General features: G+C 44.2%; 1 protein-coding gene across 1 annotated transcript in view; it reads right to left on the bottom strand.

Annotated features, from left to right (window-relative positions):
* Positions 1-2,329: 2,329 nt before the first annotated feature.
* SUPT7L (SPT7 like, STAGA complex gamma subunit) overlaps positions 2,330-15,230 on the bottom strand; it is a 19,858-nt gene continuing 6,957 nt past the window's right edge. The window contains exons 2-4 of the mRNA XM_025212349.1: positions 14,686-15,010; positions 10,757-10,994; positions 2,330-5,748 (exon numbers count right to left, since the gene is read on the bottom strand). Of these exons, the coding sequence (XP_025068134.1) occupies positions 5,486-5,748; positions 10,757-10,994; positions 14,686-15,010 (826 nt within the window). The 3' untranslated portion in view covers positions 2,330-5,485. The remainder of the gene's footprint in view (positions 5,749-10,756; positions 10,995-14,685; positions 15,011-15,230) is intronic.

Consider the following 15,230-nt stretch of genomic DNA (forward strand, 5'->3'; position numbering starts at 1 on the left):
GGGCAGATCAGAGTTGGGCCACAACCCTATTCCTGCCCAGCCAAATCAAGGCCAGGCTACGCTCCCTTCCCCTGCACAACTAGATTGGGGTTGGCATGCCCTCCCACTTCACAGCCAGATGGGGCCCCACAACACCTGCATCATGCGCAAGATTGGATCTACCAGCCAAATCCGGCCAGTGGAGGGATCTTGCATTGCCCATCTGGCTCACTGAAGAAGATTGAGCACCACTGCTTTAGAACATCAAATTATCTCCCTCCATCCCTCCTAAGCAGGGGATGCCTTGCTTATTAGTGACACTTCCATCTGCAAACAATGACATACACAGGACCAGCCTTGGCAGAGAAGTGACTCAGCCAGAGCCAGGCTGCTCTCCAAGTCACTTTTTCACTAGAAAGGCTGTTCTGCGACCAGAGTCAGTCTTTGGACTAGAGAACCCATATGTCCTCCAAACAAGGAGAGGGCTGGTAAATGAGAATATAAAGGATTAGCTCCAAGGACTCTATCACATGAAGTATTGCCCCCCTGCACACATACCCATATATATCTGGATCCAGAGACCAACCAAGCTAACACACTTAACAGGCTGGCTGTTGCAGGAGAGGCACACACAGTAGTGACTGAGGGAACACGGCATCAAGCAGACCCCAGAGGAGATTTCGTCAGTGTGAATAATAATAAGGTAGTTTTCTTTTTTTCATGTGTTCCCATAGCAACAAATGGAGGCGATTCTAATCTCCAGTATAAAACCCCCACTGAAAATGACATGGTTTGGGGGTTTTTTTTCAAACAAATTCCTGTGCTGAAATTTGCCTCCTGTCAGCAGCATTCCCATTCAGACATGTGCAGCCAGTGCCCCCATGTGACCAGAAAGGAAAATTTCACTGAACCTGAAAACTCCAGCACTGGGTGCTTCTAGCATCAAATTTTAAAGCAGAATACAAGAAAGATGGAAAAGGCCTAGATGATCATTGAATCCACGTCTCTGCACCATGAAGTGTAATCCCATGACAGCTCTCACCAACTGCTATATGATGAAATTCCTGACAGGTTGGATATTGAAGACCATTGTCAAATTTGGAGAGGATGCCAGCCCCAGGTATGAAGCTGGCATTTGAATTAAAATACTTGACATGACACGAGTCGAAAAGGCAATTGCCAAGGCCCCCCAGGCCTCTTAGTGTGCATTAGGACCTATGGCTGACTCATACAAGCTGCAATCTTTAACTCCCATGCCATTTCTAGTCAAATCCAGATATAATACCTAGTAGAGTGTAAAGCAAAGCTCATATCAATTTTAGTGGGACCAGGACAACGTGCATTGTTTATACCCATTTCTCCTATTACATAAAATGGTATATTTGGTTACTGGGAAAATTGTGAAAAGCGTTCTACTGTCCAAACTGAGAGAATGATGTGCAGGCTCCTCAGCCACTGGAGAAAAGGGGAGTTAAACTGGGACATAAGCGCCTCTTCTGATCCTGGAGCCCAAGGTGGATGTAGGAATTGGGTTGATTATTTTAGTCTTCCTCCAAGACTTTTGTCAGGAAAGGAGTGAGAAGACTACCAGGCTGGTCTACAAATGCTAGGACATTGCAGTGCCTCTTGTACCCAGATGCAGGTTTTGCAACTGTTTGCTTTTTGTGGGTGTAATGTTACCACCCTTGTGGTTTGCTCAGAGAAACCATGGCATATTACTACCATGCTTTCTCCTTCAGGTCAACAGACCTTGGCCTTCTGCCATTTCCCTGCTTCATTGCATGTTCTATTTCTGTCTGGTGCGGCTACAAAGTCAGAAACATCACTATTGCATCCCCAGACTCTGCAGGGGCAGGGGAGGGGGTGCACATCTTACTCCCCTTTAGTTACCGCAGCTCAAGCATTACTTAATCCATGGCAGAGAAGAAACATCCCATCTTCCCTGACACTGCAGCACTAATAGGCTGCCATACAAAGAGACAGCCCCATGGCTTGCTCCCAGGAACTGTGACAATGCAAGCAATGTGCCAATGGTTTTGAACTGCTTTCACTAAATGAGTGCCAACCAACAATATTGGTGCTGATACCATAGTCTGGGCGCAGCGGGGGCCGATTCTCCTCTCATTGGCACTCAAAAGTCAGGCAGGACTCCATGAAAATACACCAAGAGAAATATCCCTATAGGTTGCTCACTTTTTCCATAGTATTCCTAAACAGCTACATTTGGACTCACTCCTTGTAAAGCGTTACTGTTACAAAGCTGAAGGACTATTTACACTGAATCTTTCATTCTAAACAAGTCCTCTCCTCTCCCCTTCCCCATGCTGAAAAAAATCACTTTTCAGACAAGTTTCCATAGATTAAACTTTTATTTTCTTGTAAACAGAGAAAACTCTCTCCCAGGAAGAAAGAAAAAGGATATGCAACATTTCAGACAATTTTGCTCCATTGTAACACAGACAAAGGTACATATTTTACTCTTATAAAATGTTTAAATATTTAAACAATATCACTGAAGTATCCCCTCCACACATACGACATGCAGCAGCCTTGTAAGTGAGCATTTATTCATACTGCTTTCTCCTGCCTCCTCCCATCTTGTTTCCCATTTTCCTTTTCAGTTGAAAGCTGTTCTGGTTGAAAAAAAATCTCTTTCAATAAAGCCCTCTGCCCATCTTGACAGTGAGGATACAGTCAAATCACAAGACTACAGGGGGAATCAGACCTAGACCTGCATGTGTAGTGGTGTTTGCAGGAAGAGTGGTATGATGTCAGGCTCAGGTATTCAGACAGGAGAGAAGGAACTTTCTAGAGAATAAAAGATTTGAGACCGCAGTACATTCATATAGGATCTTATCTGATCTGTCCCTCCACCATTTCCAATGAAAATCTCCCAACACAAATAATTCTTACTGATCCATCTCTCCAAGTCCATAGCAACATTTCTACTGACAGGAAGACAGATTTCCAAAGAAATTAGTGCCATTTGATACAAGCTTTGTCAAAATTCCACGTTCTGACTTGTCAGTACATAACTATTCACAGTGGGAAATAGAAGAATGGAAGACGATGTTGCCAATGAAACTGTGCAATTCTGAATTGGTTCATTCAACAGAACCCCTCATCAGGTATCAGTTAAAAGATAAGATGAGAGCTTTTTCCATGACCAAGTTGTCAGTGCACCAATTCTAGCACACACCACAATCTCACTATAATCTTAGGTCCAGGGACTAAGAGATGTGAACTGCATAAATGTCTAGTAAAATCTTGTTTGGCTCCTCAAAAGAGCACATTGTCTGTATGCAACTTACTAAGCTCGGCTTGAAATGTCACTATTTTGAGCATGATAAATGTCACAGTAAATCTCAGGAATGTTCTGAGGGAATTACTTGACTGGAATTTAAAGCTTCCATCTGTACAAAAGAAAGCATCACCAAACATACAAATGTCAGAAGACACTTAGTATAACAGGGTGGGGAAAAAAAGGTAAAAGATTTTACCCTGCCATCATTTTAAAATGTACAAGCTATCCTGGTGCATTTCTAATCTCTCTGCATAAACAACTCTCAAAAAGAGAATCAATATCACATCTCTCTTATGCTATGGCTACATAGTAGAATCAATAGAGGGTGAATTTCCACAGTATTTAAATGTACTTCAAGCACTCAGACTTGGCCTGCTGCAAAGCGTACGTTATGTGGGGAATGGGTGTGGAAGGGAAACAAAATACAAGAGCATAATTAAAAAGTAAGACGGGAGCATCTGTACTTCACCAGCATAAAGAAAGCACTGAAGACTGAAGATTGAGAGATTCTACTAAAGCCCTGGAGAGAGGAAGATACTCTGCAGCCCTGAGGAGTGGTTAAGCCTTCCTTCTTGAGCCAGTTACAAGACTTGAAAGCCACTCAGTGATCAAGGCACCCACCATTCTCTCAGATGCATGTCCCTGCATTACGTCACAGGCCTCTTCGATGAGATAATTTGGTAAAGTTCCCAAAGTGCATAAACCAAACAGAACAATATTCAGAGTTCAGAGCAAGGTACAGGCTCCAAAAAGGCTGGACCCTGGACCCCAGCCCAATAAGCATGACCCTTCATGCAATTAGTTTAGCTAAGGAGATCAAAAGGACTGCCATTTCACTCCAGTCTAACAATCCATCTAGCAGAATATTATGCTTTTGACTCTTACCATTACCAAGTGCCAGTGTCAAATCACCTACTCAGGAGATAGAAATTTCCTAACTACAACAGTAAGTAGTTGGTTTATGCCTTAAAGCATGAAACTTTTATTCTAGTGTAATCATCTATGTCCTTGTTCATATAAGGTGTATTTGATTGCTTTCTCTTGTCACTCCAGAATGAAGATCTTCCAGCACTTCACTAGCTGTCTTTGCTCTCATCTCCCCACTCCATTCAGCAACAATCCCACACAGTAGTGATATTTTACACTTATACAATACTTTTCAAAGGATCACAGTGCCTTCTGGGTATTAATCAACCCCCACACAACCACTGAGGTAAATATTATTTTTCCCTACTAGAAAGAAACTTTAAAATTGGAGTTGGCAGGTTTTCTAACCTGTCCCTGAAACCAGAGGCCACACTGTCTTAGACATATTCATAGAAAAAAGTCTGCCTTGTTTCTATTTCTGTATAATGAAATAAAAGACAATGAGAAAAAAAAAGTGTGTGTCAGGCCTATTACATGGACAAACAAAATACCGTGCCTGGAGCTCATCCTTTCAAAAGATAAACTTGCAATTGTAAGGACAAATACAAGGCTCAGTAATCTCCCTCAAACCTCCCAGTAGGTTAGAGGTAAAGAGCCAGTTTAAACCATTGCTCATGCTTGACTCGTGCTCTTTCTGGCTTTTGGGGAAAAAAAAGAAGAGAGAGACTCAGTGAATCCAGCTAAAGGCTCAGAGTTGAACATCAGCTGTGGCTTTCACAGAATAAAAATAATTGTCATCAGTCAGCTGCACCATAAAAAGGCACCAAAATAGAAGTTATTTCAAATTAAGTTGTCAAGATAGGAACTTCAAACAGGAAAACTCAGCTGGGTTAATATCACCACATACAATTCCAATGGAATGAAGGAACTGCTCTAGAAAGTGCGATCAGTCCTGGCTCCACTCAGATCATCCCCATGTCTGCATGCATCTTGACTTAACAATTCTCTTAATAACCACTGCTCACATGGCAACCCACCCCACCTTCCAATGTCTTTTGGTGACACCACCCATTTTGCAGGTTGAGTGGATGGGTCCCATGCGAGTTTCCTAGGGCAGGGATGGAGCACAGAGCCCAAGGGAGAAAGGAATCATGGGTAGACGAGTAATGTGCACTAGACTGAACATCACAGGGGGATTTTACATAGCACACCTGAAAACTCAGGACTCATCCCTTTATCCATCCCCATGGGACCAGGCACCCTCTAGGCTCACAGAATGTCTCTGCCTCACTGTCTCACTAGCAGGTCTCTAAAGAGAAGCCCCCTTCATCTCTTTCACATTTTCTTCATCTTCTTCTTGCAGCGTTGGTTGAAGACAGGAGAGGATCCCATTAGGCTGTCAGGGGAATGAGAGCCATAACTGCTCTCAGAGCCATTGGGACTCTGTGGCATCCCAGCTTCACTCATGCCAGACATGGGCTCCTCAAAGACATCAGTGCTCAGGACCCCATGGCCATGAACATTGCCCTCCTCGCTTTCCTGTGGCTCAATTTTCACCTGGGCCAAGTTCCAGAGAGGGGAAGCATTCACCTCAGCACCTGGAAAGAGAGAGCACCTATTAGTCACTGGATAAGAACTGCATGAAAATGGAAGTATGGGTGCAAACAACAGGATAAGTTACAGAAACCCAAGGGCAAAGTAACCCCTAGAGCTGGACTATTCCTTCTAGAAAAAGGCTAGCTATGAAATAAAAAATTGAAATATTTTTAAATAATAGTACATACCGCAATTGCCTCTCTTGGAAAAGGCCCCACTGCCCCTTACTTCCATTCAAAAGCAATCCTTTAAAGAACTTCCCAAGAGGAAGGGCCAATTTAAGTGGGCTCCAACAATCTCCAAGACATCTGCAACAACAGCTACTGCCAGGAGCACAAGGAGGCTTGCCAAGATGGCCTGGCTCTCCATGGAGCCAGGACTTCGGGAGCAGTACAGGTACACCATACAGTGGTGACCTTATAGCATCAGAACCCCTAAATTGTCAGAAACTGGACTCTGGGCTGTTTTATGAAAGAAGTATAGCAAAAGGGAGAGTAACTGGAGAAAGGTTAGGTGAATGCACAGTCCTTAAAGGGGTGTACTTGGTAGCCGTGTTGGTCTGAGACAAAAAAGCCTACCATCTGACACCTCCAGGGAAGGAATTCTACCTGATCAACACATCAAAGAGTTACTCAGCACAGCTCACAAAGACACTCACGGACCCAGATGGACAGACTTCCATCCTCATCTCTCTCTGTGCAAAAATGAAGTTTATTTCCTACCTACGGGGACTTTTTACCATCTTGTACCATCTACACTTTTCCCAGAGCCTGATGAAGGGACTTTGATCCCAAAAGCTTGCAGAAAAGGACAATTTTCTTGCCATTTTCCAGTTGGTCTAATAAAAGGTACCACTGTGGAACCAGCAGTCCTTAAAGGGCACCTTCAGTCTCCCAGCACTGGGGTGTCAAATTCTCAAGTGACTGACAGACTTCTCACCTTCTTGCACCAGACACCCATCACTTCCTTCAGCAATGTGGAGTGAAACCTTGTGACCTAACAAGAATCCCCTCACCTGTGCACAGTGCAGGCACCCAAGCGAGAAAGGGCCCATTGCCTGTACCTGTGGGGCTGGCATGTAGTTTATTTTAAAGGAACTAATCATTTTTGGGTGACAAGCTGGGGAGAACCTGTACTGAAGGGAAACAAAAGTGTCAGTGAGCCCTGGGTCATGTTTTCAGGGAAAATTAAGGAGTCCAGGAATTTGGAGGGAATTTTCAGTGTCTCCTTAAAAAAAAAACAGATCCATTAAAACCGTTCAGAGCTCCTAAGTGCTGCTCACTCATGGAACTCATGTGATCTTATGGCAACCTCCATCCTCTCTCCTACTCCAAATTCCTAATGTTTATTAACTCAACTTTTTGCATCTTCTTGTTTTGCACAGCATTTTTCTCAGTTGAGCTGGGTTGGGACTTTTTGGCATTACTTCAATACAAACAAATACAATCATGATTTCTCCCCAAAACTTCAACAAAGAACTCTTCTAGCAAAGTCTGTGAAAGCTGGATGAATGGCCCAAACCTTTGCTGATCCTTTCTCACTTTATGCCTTTTCTTTCAGTTGTACCTTAAATTAGGCAGAAGAGCTACTACACAATTCACAGAGAAGCCCTGGCTTGACCCAAAGCAAAAAGTATCCAATGACGTGCACAAAAACTTACCTTATAGAAAATGGTAACGAGATAAGGAACCTTCCACTACTTGGTCACCAGTTCAAACCTAGCTCATTATCATTGGATAGTTGTCCAGTGGCTGACCTTAAAGGAATTTACTGGCTCTTAGTTCAGGCCTCAGTGGATAAGTGTCCACACTGCACTCCACCCCATTCATTTTAAAGCAGTTGGTAATATTATGTCTAGTCATAGACTGGCATGCATCTTGGGTTGTCTTGAGGACCTTCTATGTCAAATTATATCTATCTATGTATTTTTAAGCAGCACCAGGTAATTTTGTTCTAATTTATTTTTGCCCCAAGAGGGGTAATTATAGATTTTGTTATTTCTGCATATTATTTTAAAAAATAAAACCAAAAAAATCCCACTACCATAACTGTTACTAATTGGGTCCCTTGTTGCAAGTCTCAGCATAACAGCAAAGGATTGAATGGAAACTGAAATCTTTCCTCATTCTTAAATTTGATCTCTCTAGGTCAGGGTTAAATTCCCATGAAAAATAAAAGACATATTTGGCAAACAAAGAAGGCAGCTCTTGTGAAATTTCCAAACATAGTATGTAGACTCAAGAGACTTGGCTCCTGTTTGAAAAAGCAGCTGAGCTTCTGGGTGATGAGCCAAACCTTCTGTAATCCCATTACTGTGATTACACAAAGAAAAATCTTCCACTAACATCACCATGGCATCTGTACTGCAAGCTTTCTACTTGTGGTGTAGTCAACAGACCCTACCACAGCTGCTGAGCCCAGGACAGGCTTTGGAAAACCCAGTGGGATGAGAGGAGCCTGCATAGCTTAGAAGATAGAAACTAAGAACTGCAGGGCCTGGTGGTGTCCAAAAAGCCACAGTAAAGACTCCCATTAGATTACTTACAAGTGAATATACTCTTGTCAGCTGTGAGGGACGCATCATTATCAACATGCTATCAGTCCTGTAGATTTAAGGTTACAAACCCAGTCTAAACAATAGTCAGGGGAGAAAGATATATTTAGGGTTTCCTTCTTTCATCAATTACTCCTAAATCACTAATGCCTATTCCCTTTAGCTCTTGACATCTGTCATTGAGAGCATTGCTATAAACCAACAATAAGCCTTGCTTCAAAGCTTTAACTTCAAGCACTTTTCAAATAATCTAAAATAATCTTCAAGATATGCCACTGGGTAGAAAAACAGTACCTCGAATTTTGCCTCAGCCTCCCCATCTGCAAAGACATTAAGTGATTTGCCCTTGCCCTCAATAATGTACATGGTCAGAATCTGGACTAGAATGGAATTGCTCCTGACACCTTGATCTGTACTACTGGATGCTGTTTCCTCCACTAATGGCCTCGTTCTTATTTTCAGGATGCTCTGAATCCCAGTTCCAGCTTGTTCCTCTTCCCTCCTCTGGTATTCTAGACTCAACATTGCCCAGCTTCACAGTGGGACTTCTTACAGCAATGAGGTTTCCAAAGGCCCCTGTGAAGTGAACAGGGATTTGCAGGAAGGAACAGAGCACTTGTATTCTTAATTAGAAAACATCAATCCGATATCAGAGAGGCACAAGGCATTTAATATACAGCTAGCATGCTAACCTCTTGGTCTCAAGTGGTAGATGCTAATACCAAGCTTTTCAGATGAATCACTTGCATCTCCACATGGGCCAACAGAGGCCCGCTTACTCCCTCCCCCACAAAAATAAAAGCCCTTCACATTTCAGAGGCACTGCAGACAACAATAAGAGCTTCCAACCAAACGTCAGTGGGATTTGCGTTTTCTAAAACCCAGCAGAGTGTGTTATTCTTTACATAACTAATAGACTCAGAGGCCTAGTCTCCCCTCAGTACACACGTAACTTGGATTAAGGTTAATTGTAGAACAGACCTCATAGCTTTTAACTGGATTTCTAAGTGAAACATTTATTACTGCGGGGAACAGCAGGAGTTTTGTAGGTTGTAAATAAGACTCACAACACGCCTTCTTTTGAGACGGATGAAGGGGAGTGTTGCCATTTTCCAGGGAACCTGGAGGTGGTAAATGGTGCCAAGTCAGTATGTAGAGAGTGTGAAACTTAGGTGTAGGTACAAAACAGATAACAACACAGGCCACTACACTGGGGAGACTGCCCACGTTGCCTACCAATGCTGACCTGGAGGATGGCTTCTATGAAGGTTCTATGAACCAAGAAGGGTTCAGCCTCCAAGGCCAAATCAATCCTAGTGGTTTTGGGATGTGGTCATTGATCCACTAGAATAAGAGACTCAACAGGCCACATCACATAAGTGAATGAAGAGTCATCAGAAAGGTAAGGTTCATCAGCAGTGCAGGCCAGGTTCAACTCTACATGCAAGGTCCATGTCTCATCATTCATTCCTTCATGAATTTAGCTGCTATCTTTATCTGCTTCATGAAACTGTTCCTGTGCCAAAGACTGCATCCACAATTTTTCAATTATATGAACCTCTGCCCATGAGCTACCTGACAGACCTGATTCACATAGTTCAGTGCAGAACCTCAATGAAAACTAACAAACTAGAGGCAGCACCACTAGTGTGTTGTCAAAGGAAACTAAACAAGCCTGAACTTATCCAGCAACAGGTGTCCCCTTTCGAGTTACTCTTGGACCAGCTCCAAGCACCTCCTGGCAACTGAAAAATTTCTGTGCTGTTTGTTCATGGAAAAGGAAGTGGAAGTGTACCCTGGCACAACTTCTCATAAGGAAAATCAACTGGATTTTCTAACCACTTATTCACTGGGAATAAGAATAAAGAGCAGCTTCTTCTGCTTCACAGGAAAATATCTTTCACTTCAACCCACATACTGGGATGGTGGAAGAAAGCTACCTTTGTCCAAACAAGGTACTACAGTATTTCATGCTAGTAGTAAGCACTTTAGCAGCATCATTGCAGTCACAGTACTCAGTCTGTTACTGGAGAGTATCACACAATGTCATGGCTTGCACAGATGTCATGCCAATGCTTTTTGGTACCTATGTACAATATTTTCTTTTATAGAACCAGAACAAAGACTGCTATCATTAAAGTAACATTATGGTATGATGGTAAGGTATTTCACTATTTCTAGAGAATATTCCTATATTTTTTTGTATAGGGCCAATCTTTAGCACTCCACTACCTACTACAGTTCCTCCTTGTTTTGCATCCAGTGTTGTTTGTCCAAGATTTTACATGAACCTCCCTAATGCTCTGTATTATAATACGGCTCTTTATTATAAAACAGAACTTTACTCTCTCACTGTACCTCCCCCCCGAATCGCCTCATCAACTGTGGTTTTGTTAAAGTAACTGAAATGAGGTTATTTGAGAAAGCTAAAGGACTGACAATAGACAGCCTCCTACCTGAAGTCTGTGGGGATGCTTCCACTTCCAGGTTAGCAGAAAAACGCTCGCTCTGAGCTCCAAGAACTCCCACTGGCAAAGACTGGTCACCGGATGCCAGATCTCCCTCTAGCTCCTCACTTATGGGGAAGGTGATATCACTGACTGGCTCCTCCTTAATCTTCACAGGTTTTGTGTCTTCTGCTGCCTTTTCAGGGTTGACAATCTTCTCATACTCTTCCGAGAGCTGCTTGCTAACCTACCAGGAATTGTAGGAAAGATAAAGAAAGGGTGGTTTTCAGATATAGCAGTGAAGGCAGCCATGATCCAATGTCCCCAGTCTCCAACAGACTATTCATCACTGTTCAAAGGAACAGGCTCTACAGCAAACATCAATGATACACCATGATAATATTACAGCCTTCCAGAACTCCTTTCCCCTCTTATCAAAGGGTTTTAACAGGCGAATGAGTGAAGCCTCTCAAAACTGTAACCTGGTTGCTAAACATCAAGCCCTCTTATTTCACACATGGAGCCCAGAGGTCAAATTCACTCTAGTCAAAGTGCACAGCACCAAATAAGAGCCCAGGTGTGTCCTGCATCCCACTTCTTGGGTTAAAAATAACAATCCCAAACACAGACAACTCCTGGGCTGTTTGTCAGCATTTTCAACCACAGTTTACACAACCTGGCTATCTTCCACTCAATAGCAAAAAAGTGCAATGAGGTTTTTTTTCTGCAGCATAGTGAATGAATATGGGGATGAAATTCAGCAGCGAAATTTCACGCCCTAGACACTTAGGTCCTTTTCAATCATAGACAATCAATAAAGCATGTTTCACAGTCTTCACAGTCTCTTGCTCCTAACACAGATGCTTGCCTGTATCACGTAGTTTTATATCATTCAGCAAATCTTGCTCAGGAGAGTCCACTTGCTGGAATAACAGTGGCTGTTACAAGGCTGCACTGAGGTGTGCCGAGAGAGCTATTTTTAAACAAAATCTATTTTCTGGTCTAGACATATGCCAGAAAAGCAGAGGAAACTGTAGGCCAGGCATGCAGGACCCTGAGCCCAAACAGAGGAACAGCATGGAAGGGGGATGAAGGTTACTGCAAGATGGGAATGAGCTGTACTGGCACAGCTAGGCAGCAAACATAGAACTCAAACAGCAGGGGATGTGGTAGGAACAGCAAAAAAAATCTATTTTAATTAATACAATCAGGATACTAGACAAGGTGGTTTTTTGCATTCATGCTCATGATTTTCATGCTACACATAAGTGCAGATGGCTCTGATCTACACAAACTGTTTAGGCCACAGGGTGCCAGGCAGAGAGACAGAAGGAGTGCTGCTGCAAGATCAGTGAGTGGGCAAATACCATAATAATGAGTAAAGTATAAATCCCTAGAAAGATTAGTTGAGGTAGATTTTGCCTCAGGTCACGGACTAGCTACTTTACACAGGGTACAAGTCTCTCTCTTCTTGCTAAATGTAGACAGAATTCCCAGATCCTCTGCACTCCTGGCACCTGCATGAGCCCACAAAAGAGACAACGTGTCTCTGATGCTGAAACAATATGCTGGTGCTTAAGTATAGAAAATGTGGTTGAAGGAAATCCTATTTCCTGCAGTTATCGCATATACATGAACAGCAACTTCCATTCCAAAGAGCTTTAACAAATCAGAAACTGTTTCTCTCACTAGTGAAATGCAGCCACCTCTAAAGTGGAAAGCAGCAGCTGTTTAATAGCTCATAGCAACGCTACTCTGTGGTGTATTCCCAAAAGACTGAGTTTCCTGCACAGCTTTAACAAACCACAACCAGCCCACAAGCTGCACATTAAAATGAGTTTTATTTGCTTGCTCACGAGTTTATTTAGAATACAGCTGAATATCACAATGCCCTGCAGAAACAGAAATCGTGTTGATTAATCTCCCCTGACTTTTTCCTTCTGCCCGGTGATTTTGCTTTCCTTACACAGGGACTGTTCCACCTTGTGTGACAAGCTGAACACAGATTAACTTGAGTTACTTTGATTAATACCAGGTACTTTACTACTATGCACGTGCACACATGCGTTCCCCTCCCCACCAACACGCACAGGGTAACTGCCACTCGCTTCAGATAAAACACCTCACAAATAAGGCAACCCATTGCTGCTATGGGATTGTTTCCATAAATGGATAAAAGACCAGGTAAATCAGGGACCTGGTATTTGATAGGATTTAACCACAAGTTCTCTAGATGAATGGAGTCTCTCATCTCATCATTTCCTTTTCAAACAACAGATTCTTTCAGTACTGATCACACACTGTGAGCTGCTGGGGAAAAAAACAGATGATGAAAATGTAAAAGATTCCCAATGCCTTTCTTCCTTCAGCTCCTGGCTCAAACTGGCCCCAATCTGCTGGACAAAGATGCAGCACACTCCATGGCCATCAACATCCCTTCTAAGTTGGCAAGGGGGCAGACAGTTCAAGAGCAAGGGACTTCCTCTCCAAAAAGTTAAGTACATCCCCACCCTAGGCCTTTACTGTTCCACAAAGAAAACCTGTCACAGGCTCCCTGGCCTCCTGAAGCTAGATGATCTAGCTGGATCATAACTTCCTGAGCCAGACAGTTCTCCATAGCAGTGGGAGCTACCCTTTTGGAACACGTGCCACAAGCAAGCCCTGCACCCTCCCCAAGTGTCACTCTGATCCCTTCAGTAATACCAACTGTCATGAAAACACTGCAAGAGTCATGATTTCTAAGTCAAAATAACTCCAACTCACAGTCTCTGGATTTTCCCAGCTGGTAAGTCTATGAAGGGGAAGGGGTGGTGGGGGAAGGGAAGGGACAGGGGGGACAGGGGGCAGATTGAGGCCCCCACAGTGAGGGAGGGAATGGGGCAGGAGCAGGGCTGGGGTTAATGGGGCCCCAGGTCCAGGGCAGGTTGCTCAGAGGTGCAGGGGAGGGGCGCAGCTCCCCACAGCAGCGCACACCCAAGGGAGGCATGGGGGGCATGTGTCTATCACGGGGCAGAGGTGGGCTGCCCTGTGTGTGCTCGGGGCTCTGCGCCCTGCTGCCTTTGCCCCAGGTCAGCCGCACAACACCAGTATGCTTCCTGCTGCCAGGTGGGCAGCAATGGTATTGCATGGCTGGGCTCCTGGGGCAAAGGCAGCAGGGCACAGAGCCCAAAGCGGGAAGCCCGCCACTGTTCCATGGAAGGGCACATTGCCCGCCAGGAGTGTGCCCCCCCCACGCCGCTAGACGACCCACCCCAGCATAAGCCCCTGCTCCTGCCACACTCCCTCCCTCAACATGGGAGTCTCAAACTTCCCCCCTACCCCTTTCCACTTACGAACTGGGTGCTGTCTGTGTCTCTGTCTGCTCCTCACTCCCAAGCCACAGTCCCTGCCAACCCTGCTGCTGCCTCTCACTCCTGACCCACAGTACCCCGCCTCCTGCCAGGGTGTGTGGGGACCCTCCCTCCCTGGGCTCCAAACCCCCCCACACACACCCATAGCCCCTCATACCTTCACAAATAATCCCCACCCTACCCCCCCACAAACACACACTTCAAAAATAGAATCTCATGATTTACATGCCAATCTCTTGATTTTTAAATAGTTCATCTCATGATTTTCGGCACAGTGGGGTTAGCAATATTGTCCCTTTCCTCTGCCCAAACTGCTGCTCTGCTTTTTACTCCCTCTGTGGTCCCTGCCCAACCTCCTCTAATTTCTGCTGCCTACCCTGTGCTCCTGTCTGATCTCCTGCTCTGCTTTCTGTCATGTCTGCCCTGCTGCTGTGTTGCCTGTCCCCTCCTTGATCTGCAGCATGCCACACATACAGAGGCTGCCCATGCCACTTGTGCTGCAAATTGGCCACCCCTGCTCTATAACAATAAGCAACTGCCCTACAAGCATATTTCTTAAGGCAGTGGATCCCCGATTTCTCTCCTCACCTGCAGCATGTAGCTGTGGTAATCTTTAATACGGTGCTGCCAGAACTTTTGCAGAGAGAGCACGCTGCCAATGCCCACTTCATGAAACACCTGTTCCATGACATCCGGGAAAGGGGTGTGACCAAGCCGAGCCTCACGATCTACAGCAAAGCGCAACAGCTTGGTGAACTTCAAACAATATTCATGAGCAATGTCTGTCAGGGTCTCCAGGACACTCTCATTGGCGCATTCAAACCCTGTATGTGCAAGAATGGTGGCCATTGACTGGTAGAGAAGTTGCCGGCAGGAGGTCCAACTCAGCTCAGTTACAGGTTCCCCTTTCCCTCTAAGGACAGAGAAGATAAACATAAGTTAGGTCTTCACACACCTCAGAAAACTGGAGAAGAGAAAGAATCAATTATTATACATACAATCTCTCATTATTAATCAAAGGTGACCTGAAAAAAGAAGCTATTGATTTAAGGTCCTTCATGACTTCTGTTATAAACAAAAGAGACCTAAAAGGTTTTTAACAGCTTATTTTTCTTCCCTTAGAAATCAGGAAT

This window comes from Alligator sinensis, unplaced genomic scaffold, assembly GCF_000455745.1.
Source record: "Alligator sinensis unplaced genomic scaffold, ASM45574v1 scaffold758_1, whole genome shotgun sequence".
In the NCBI taxonomy this organism is placed as follows: domain Eukaryota; kingdom Metazoa; phylum Chordata; order Crocodylia; family Alligatoridae; genus Alligator; species Alligator sinensis.